This window comes from Alligator sinensis, unplaced genomic scaffold (genome assembly GCF_000455745.1).
Source record: "Alligator sinensis unplaced genomic scaffold, ASM45574v1 scaffold974_2, whole genome shotgun sequence".
NCBI classification, from domain to species: Eukaryota; Metazoa; Chordata; order Crocodylia; family Alligatoridae; genus Alligator; species Alligator sinensis.
Window position 1 is genome coordinate 451,129 of NW_005842369.1, and position 9,568 is coordinate 460,696.

The following is a 9,568-nucleotide window of genomic DNA, read 5'->3' on the forward strand; positions in this document are numbered from 1 at the left end:
AATACCAGCTATTAAAGCAATCCCTACAGGAGCCCCAACAAGCGTCCCCAGTTGCCACAGTATTTTCTTCTTACGACTCCACGGTTTCTTTCCCCAAAAAGTACAACCTGATGGGCTAATAGAAAGAAACTGTAAGCAACTCCAAAGGAGTAGCTTCAAACCAAACCACATGTTAGTTATTCTTTGATAGGCCAATAGCTAGTACAATTCAGGTTTCGTATACCGGAAATACTCAGTCCATCAATGATTGCTTGAGATGCAGTATTTTGCAAAACACTGGGTGCATCTACACGTGCTATTAAGGCAATATGATAAACTACATGTGTGCCTGGGATCGCAGCAGTTTGAGCTGGGGTAGAGATGCCCCGGGCTGCTAGAGGGCCTGGCAGGCCAGCCCAAGCTTCAGGTGGTGGCGTTGGGGCTGGCTGGTGCACAAAGGTCCAAAAGTCCAGGGCTAGAAGGCAGGCAGACCCTGCCCCACTTTAGTACCCTCCTGCCCCAGCCAGCCCATCACTGTCTACACATGTATTTCAGCACACATAATTACTCTGCTATCAGATAATACCATCTCTGACAGTACTATCCTACAGAGGAGTTAATTTACTGCACCCTAATACCAGCGTGTGTGTAGACAGTGATGCTTTACTGCAGAGTGAATTAGTCAACTGCAGTGAAGTGCATATGTAGCTGCACCTATGGAGTCCTACCACATACCACCTTGGGCTGCTACTAACCCAAATCATTCCCTCCGTACACAAACAATAACTTATATCAGGTTAACAATAAAGACAAAACAATATAACACCACCAAACAACAATAAAATTAAAAATTAATCATATGGGAAGTATTTCACTGTGCTGTACTGAGTTTGTCATATCCATCTTTGAGCTTGAACCAAAAGGAATAGAAAATTAAACATTAAACAAATAAAATGAACAAGTTATGTAATTATGCACCTACACGGAAAAATTGATGCATTTCACTTCTCACGAAGAGTCAAAGGAGCCTGGATTCTCTGCTCCAGTAGCGAGCGAGATGGCCTTAGGGCTCAGAGAATTTGACCCTAGATATTTTAGCGCAGGCACATATTTGTCCAAATAGGACTATCGGAATATGCGCTAACCTATAATGACCGCTAAAGAACTTCTGAAGTTACATGAAGCCAAAGAGGGGGACACTAAAGTAACATAAAAATCAGTAAAGAGAGATTATGAATGATGTATGTTCAGCATAAATTTCTCATATGTGCTGTACTTGTTCTATTTCAAAATGAATATTTTTTCTAAACATACCTTAAGTAATGCAAATCTGAGATCTCTTTCATACACAGCCAACAGAATTCACAACCACAGACAGCACAAGTCATATGATTGCAGCTTCCATCGTTCATTTTTATTATGTAAGCAGCACATCGTGGACATGGCTTTATGTCATCAGCTGTTTAAATAAAACGAACATTAAGATCGTACCCTTTCTATGCAAAAATCAACTGAAACAAAAACAAGACATACCAACAAACTTGACTGATCAATAAGATGAGAAGCAGATGCATCTAAAAAAAAACTTTAGTATGAATTTACTTTAATAAATCCAGATTTGCAGGTGACTTCTGCTCATGGCCACTTCGATTTGTATGGTTCAGACCCTAAATACAACAGAACTAATCACAATGACAAGTAGAAACCCAGTGTAATGCTTGAGTAACCAAATCACTTAGCATGCACAGCAAGGATTTTCTAAACCTAAAACAACAGATACTAAACATGCATGTAAACAAACACTGCTGATGCAGGCAATCTCTGCATATAAACATCTTGTCATATTTTAGGCTGATATAAGTAATTCTTTTGCCTTTTGCCTCAGTTGTTTTATTTCTCTCTCATATTTAATATGCATTTTCCCTATCATTCCATATCTTTTCTTCTTGTTTTATTTGTCTGCTCTTGATTTGCCCCCATAGCCACCCTCTCAGCTCTTGCACCCTTCTTCCCACATTAACTTTATAGAAACATATTAGCATCTGTGCCTTCATATATTATAGAAACAAATAAGTATCTGTGCAGTGCTCACAACTGAGCTTTAACACTGAAATACATACAGCTAAAGGGTTTTCTGTTGATGAGAAGTAAGGGCACTAAACAAAAATGAGTATGTTCTAAAGACAGCCTTAATGGACAGGAAAAATACAAGCTCTCCCTTCTGTTTTAATTTTAACCATTTCCTTGCTCATATTTAGAATGATGGGTTGCTCACTGATCACAGCAACATAAGTCACATGCAAATCCATCACCCACTGTTGAGATGGTCAGAAGTTGCCAGTCCTGCACAAGGCAGCCAACAGATTCTGTTGCAATAGATTTATTGCCCCAGTCTATCTCAGCACCACTGAGGCAGTGCAAAATGAGTAGAAGACTGCAACTCTGCTGGGGTATACCTGGCAGAGAGGGGTCTCCCAAAGATCAGTAGTCACAATAAACAGTTCCTACACCGTTCTTGCCACCAGCTCCAGTGCATGTTCAGGAGAGGCAGCAAGCCAAGTTTGATGCACTCTAGCTATTTATTCCCAGATGGCATGTAGTCATTATGGATCTATATTCTTATGGAACAAAATCAGTGCAGCCCTAGTGGTTGGGTCAGAGAATCAGGAAGCTGTAACTGGACCAAAAACACAAAAGAAAATCCTCCACAATACAGGAGTGAGATATGCCAGCAAGAGGGTCTGATCTGATGAAACTGTGATGGATACAGCATGCAAGTGTTGGACATGTTGCCCCACCGATTAGTCACCCTCATCCTCCTCCCTTGGTGAGAGATAAAAGGAGTAGATTTTTGGAAATCAGAATTTTTTGATTACTAGCTGCCCAACACTGAAGCATTTTACTGGCAACCTAGATAGCTCCCTCATGCTGAGGTAGCAGTTTATTTGCTCTTATGCTAACAGATGTGGATGCTGGTAACAGTAATTTAAAATGCATTAGTCTTTTCTGAAAACCAGTAACCTTTCTGCTGTTTGAGTTTTATTTATTTATTTATTATTAGAAACCTTGCAAAAACTCAGGCTACAGAGATGATTTGTGTTTCAGTTGCTGAGTTATACAGCTAGGACAAAATGGTCCAGCCAGCAAGCAAAACCTTGCAAATGCCTGGTGCAAGAACTATGCACTTTGGAGCTATAAAATAACTAAAACAATAAAAAAAAATCTTGTTACAAATCAAAACCAGCAGCTCCTAACCCACACGATTTCATCATCACTGGAAACCAAACATTTCCTGTGCCTGGACAACTCAGCATTTTTTTCCTTAAATCTGAAGCTATATTCATATTTTATATTTCTACAGCACACATAAGGAGTTAAGAGGAATGAGGAGCTGGGATAACAATCAACAGCCATCAGACATTTCTTTCCTCTGAAATATCAAACATGCAAGTAGTTATATAAATGTACAAGACAGACATTTTACAGATACAGTTCATAAATACCTGCTGCTCCTGACTCTTGGCTATAACTAATAGATGAAGAACGAATTGTTCTCAAGCGTAGACTTTGGGCTCTCTCTTGGCGAGCAGCGTCACAGGTCTGGTTTGGATGCCAAATCTGTTTACAGTGATAGCAGAACTCAGTTCCACAGCCTTCACGTTCACAAGTAAGTTTGGGACAGCTGGCACAGCCAAAAGCGATCACAGCATATCTTAAAATGATCAAGAAGCCAGGAGAAAGACTGTTAATACATAATTTCCATCTGGTGACAAAAGCTCGCACAGTAGCTAAAGAAATAGCTTCATTATGTCCTGCTGCACTGGGAAGAAAGGAGATAAAATGGGGCTGTCCACAAGGCCTGCCTCTTACATTGCAGCCAGAACTGTACTGAGAACACAAACCCTATCCAGGAGCACTAGGAGCCATGCAGCACCTACCCTGCCCCTTTCTCCCCACCCCATACCATAGGAAGAAAGCAAGACAGATGAAAATCTACAGAGCTCTGACAGGAACACCTTAAGCAGGTACAGATGGGCACAATTAGTATGTTCTTCAGTTTTAACTGGACACAGCTCAGTCTGCTCCAAAGCCCTTCCTAGCCCCGTCCCATAGTTTCCTTCCCCATCCCAACCTTCATTTTCTCCTCCTTTCCCTTTTTGCCTCACTATCCTTCCTTTGTCTGCATTTCCCACATTCCCTCCTAACTGAACCCCCTATTGCTTTAGGGATTACAGTTTAAGGTTTACATTCAGTTATCTGGGTCTTTCCCCACATATTGTCCTTCTCTCACTTCTAGATCTGTTGTTTTTTGTTCTGTCCTCCATCATGTTCCACTTGCAGTTTTTTTCTGGCTTTTGGATGCTAAAGCTTTATCTCAGGCTGCTGTTTATGTAGCCTTGAAGTTTCAATACCAGGATCCTGGGAAATTTCCAAGCTTGTGCCACACAATGATACTAAATATATTAAAGTTTTGTTTGGAAAGCAAGGCTTCTGTTTTTCCATATTGCCACTAGGGTTACAAAAGCATGTCTGGCTTTTGCTGTTCTGACTTTAATGCCTTCATCAGCTCCACCTGGTTTGCCTACAATGCTGCCAAGATACATAAAGTGCCCAACCTCTTCTATGTCAGTTGCAAAATCTGCTGTTTTTCCCCCTGTAGGGTTGATTCTCAGTTTCTCATGGCTATTTTGTTTCAACACTGATTTTCAATTCCACTGTGCGTGTGTAGGTCCAGAGGTCATTCACTTCATCTTCTATGGTCTCCTAAGGTGTGGAACAGGAGACCGATATCTGCAAAATCTAGGTTTTTCAACCTCTGTGTGGGAGCTCATCACACTGTTCTTCAATACCCAATCCACTACCAAATAACAAACTCATGGGAGACATAAGACATCCTCATCTGATGTCTATAATTACCTCTAGCGGTTTGGGAGTTCACTGTTACTCAGTTATGTGACATGTCAGATTTTCAAATCTCTGAGGGACCCATAGTGGCATGGCAACTTCTATGAGACCCTTCTATTGACCGTATCGGGGGCTTTTTGAGTCTGTGAAATACACAAGGAGTAACAGCTGCCATTCAACCATGTACTCTAGGTCAACACACTGGGTAACTATGTATATAGTCAAAGTAAGTTTTCCTCATCTAAACCCAGTCATGGATATACTGCTTTCTCTAATCCATCTAAGGGTGTGGGCACACTATACATTACTAAATTTATTTTAGATTTCATTCTGCAGTAGAGTGATAAGGCAAGGACACATGACCAGCTCACTCCCGGGCTAGCTTCCTGCAGCAAGCACTATTACAGCACCTTGCCAGTAGATGGCAGGAGATCTGGTTTGCACTGAGCAAATAGCTACCCTAATTTACTAAGGGCGGGACAGACTACAACACTTACTCCATGGTAACAAACCTTGAGATAAAAAGTTCCAGAATTGTTTTTGTAGGGTAATTTCACAGTGGAAAAGAGAAGCTTACTCTGTAGGAATGCTCTGTCTGCTCCACTATAGTGTAAAATTTGCTGGGGGGGGGGGGGGGGGGGGAGGGGGAACAATTCCACGGCTCCTGGGACACAGTGGCGGGCGGTGGGGGGGGGGGGGGGGGGGGGAGGAAGAGGAAGAACACCCAATGCTTAGCAAAAGGAGCCCTCCCTCCTCCCCTCCCAATTCCTGAGGGAGGCAGAGTCTCTAAGAACTATTCTAATACAACCAAGTAAGCAAACTGATCTACCTCATGCTGCCAACACACCTCTTTGTAAGGCAGAGGAAGCTGTCTAGCTTACCTCCCTCCCCATTTTTTGCCCACCCCTGGGCAAAGGTCCATGACCAGCATATTTTGCAGACTCCCTGTAAAAGAAGCTTGCATTCTCTCTCTCATTAATCTCACGCCCATCTATCTGTGCTCAAACAGTATTATATCTTTTCTCCTGCATTCAGAATACACAAGTAAGGAGTTGTCTTGCAAGGCTTTTCATACATTGCACTGACAGAGATTAAGTTACCGGGTCATTTTACTGATGAACTGTTTTGCATACAGTTTCTCACTACACATGAAACATTTATATAGTAGGTGTACAATTCTTGTAGTTAGTTATTCAACCATTTTAAAAATCTAAAGACTAGAGCCATACTCAAGTGAGTTAGTCCCTTCAGCATAACCATACAGTTTTGTTTTTACAGTTAAAACTACATTCACATTGCTATACAAAACCAACAAAAACAGCACAGAAGAGTAACAATAGCAAAACAGACGCTGCAACAAGAGTGCTCCAAGATCAGATCTTTTCTCCAGTCAAGAGTCAAAGGTCAAAAGTAATGAATAAACCTTTGACTTGAAGAGCAAAGGAAGAGAAAGCAGCATCTCAAATTGCTGTTTTGCTGAGCCACTCAAAGAAAAATGATGACGTATTTCAGGTGCCACTGAAAAATGTATTACTTTGCTGGAAAGGGTGGGTGGGTATGTGTGGGGTGGTGTGTGTGTGCATTGACCTGGAAATGGGAAATGCTGTAACTAACATTCACAGCCATTAAGCAATATCGAAAACCTGGGGTTGCTGTTATTCAGCACCTAAAAACACTCTTGACACTTAATACTCAGTACAAAATAATCTCGATAGATACTGTGATGACAGGCACCAAGGAAAGTGTGTCAAAATTAACTAAAGGTGTAACTGATCCTACTCCAAATAAAAGTAACTTTAATCCAATTTAGCTTTCTTCATTTTGAAAACTGCATGCCATCTGAATACATAGTACAGAAAATATCCTCAGGAGAAAGGTTGCTGCTAAGAGCTTATTTGGTTGCAGCAACACTTGTTAAGAGCAACAACAGCTTTAACCCTACCTGTTCAGGGCAGGAAGGGTAAAGTTTTCAAAAGAAAGCAAGCGATTTAGGAGCAAGTCTCTATTCCATTTTCTAAAGCATTTCAATCAATCAATCTGGACATGTCCAAACCTGAAACCCACATATATATTGTGGGTAACTGCGTTAAGTGGTATGCAAAATTGTATGGGCTGCTTGTCCATACCACAGTATCAGCCCACAATTAAAGGCAGTTTTGCCTCTCATCATTGTGGCCCCACACCACTACAATACTTTGAAATAAATACTCTGCATTCCGTCAGACATGCCATGGTGCTCTGTTGTGTTGCATGCATTCTGGGATCTTTTATGCTCTGATCTGTGGGATATAATCCTGAGATTTGTGGTCAAAATAATTCCCATAATTTCTCTTGATCACCTCATGAGCTCACTTTTCTGAAACCAAAGAGCTGAGTTTTCAAAGCACTGAGAGACAGCCTGTCACTGATGATTTCTCACAGATGCATACGAACACACCGCTGTGTTCCTAGTATATCCAAAGTCACAAAGTGCTATCAAAGCCAGGATGAAAAAGACCTGAAGCAACTACAGCTGAAAATCCCACTGTTACACCTCTACTTGGAGTACACTTGCCAGGTGATGCACTGCTCCCTGGCCTGGCCAACTATCAGAGGCTGGCTGGACAGGATGGCAGAACTCTGGGAATATATAAACCCCTTCTGATGCACATCTCTATGCTGAGTTCAGAGCCTGGAGCAGCATCAAATCATCTAGTGAGAGTTCCCTCAGTAACATGTAGTAACCCTGCAGAAACTCTCCATCCACAGCTGTCGCCAGTTGCGCGTGCAAAGATCAACTATTAAGGCTGTTGTGAGAGAGAGATGTGCTGCTATTGAGAAGTATGGTACGCTCCCCCTGGGTCCTAACACTAGGTGATGCACTTAGCAGGTATTTTATGGTTTGTATGGTTCAGATTCCCAACCTATAGCAGGGCCACTGACAAGTACTACATGCCTATTCTCTGCCCCTCACACCACATGTCGAAGTTCAACAAGAAAAAAGCCTGCGTCTTCATGGTCTTACAAATCGAGTACAGTTAAATGGTTTTTAATCAATGGGATCACCATACTGAGTTTTAAGACAGCTGATTAAGGCACTGCCTAAACAATTAACAGCAATTTTTCCTAACTCTCAGAATGCTAGGGAAGCTCCAGAAGACATAAGAAAGCTAATGATGTGTCAATATTTATAGAAGATAAAAAGGATGACATTGTTCCCCTGAGCACTACCAGGAGTAACTAGGAATAACGGCCACAAGTTTACTGAGAGTAGGTTCAAGCTAGACATCAGGAGGCACTACTTCACAGTCAGGGCAGCCAGGATCTGGAACCAACTCCCAAGGGAAGTGGTACTCACTCCTACCCTGGGGGTCTTCAAAAGGAGGCTAGACAGTCACCTAGCTGGGGTCGTTTCACCCCAGCATTCTTTCCTGCCCATGGCAGGGGGTCGGACTTGATCTGCTCAGGTCCCTTCCGACCCTCCCAACGATGAAATTATGAAACTATGATAATTATAGGCTGATATCAGTCTTGGGCAAATCATGGAATAGCTGATACAAGAATAAATTAAAGGAAGAACATTAATGTCTATTATCATAGATTTATGAAAAACGGGCCCAATCAAACACATCTGCTATCTTTTTGGGATGAGATTATAAATTTGATTCATTAAGGTGAAACTGTTGATGTAACAGATTTAGAATTCTGGGCCACATTTGACTTGGCACTGCATAAAAAGCCCAGAACAAAAAAATACAACATGGATAACATTTCCAGTGGGGTTCCTCAGGTACAGATTTCTGGTCCTACCACTGAAATATTTTTATCCATATTTAGAAATACCGTAAATTTGCTGATGATATAGTGGGATTAAATAATTAAGAGGATTTCAGACTGGGAACATGCACAGGTTTTTAACAACCAGAGGCATAAACCACTAGAACACTAAGGGTCATGGAGGACTCTCCATCACTAGCAGCTTATAGATCAAGATTGGAAGTTTTTCTGAAATATGCTCTGGTCCAAACAAAAAATAATTTAGGAAAGTCCTATGGCCTGTGTTATAAAGGAGGTCATATTAGGACCACCACAATATTCCTTTCAAGCCCTATAATCTAAGAACACATTCATCCACAACAAATCTCAAATGTCACCTCTGAAAGATTAATCTGGCTGAAGGTCTTTTTGAAGATGTTAACCTAAGTGAATAATACTGTTGTCACAACCCAGTGATTTTGGTGCGTCGGCACGATGGAATTTTCTTGCCACATGAGAGCCTCTTGCACAGCGAGGGTTTCTGCTGCACAGAAGGACCTCGGTGCAAGAGCGTTCCCGCCAATTTGCAGCCTTCTTTGCAGGGTGCATTTCTTCCTTGCAGCACAGAAATGCACGGTGCAAAGAGTTCCCGCTATTCGAATGCAAATTTGTGTCCCGCTATTGGCCAGTTCTAAATTATTCACATGTAGCGGCTAGTAATTGGCTAGCTAGCCGTTTAAAATTTCATGCGACTTCCGCCCAAGTCGAAGAGCTTTGAGCACGCTGCAGAGTGCCTCTAAAGAGATCTGACTTGTGGCTAGCTGATCAATAGACTGATCACCTATCGATCCTTCTTCCCGTCGCCGAGCGCAATCCCAGATGTACCCTTTTCCCGCCGGCTTGATTTGCGGATGGATTAACTGGCTTGGGCCCCGCCAGCTGGAACAAC

At 41.9% G+C, this 9,568-nt stretch overlaps 1 protein-coding gene across 1 annotated transcript in view; it reads right to left on the minus strand.

The window, feature by feature from the left end:
• Positions 1-9,568, minus strand: part of RNF19A (ring finger protein 19A, RBR E3 ubiquitin protein ligase) — a 184,782-nt gene that overhangs the window by 17,782 nt on the left and 157,432 nt on the right. Inside the window, 3 exon segments of the mRNA XM_025210728.1 lie at positions 1-115; positions 1,294-1,438; positions 3,483-3,691. The exon segment at positions 1-115 is cut by the window's left edge and continues 27 nt beyond it. Coding sequence (XP_025066513.1) covers positions 1-115; positions 1,294-1,438; positions 3,483-3,691 — 469 coding nt within the window.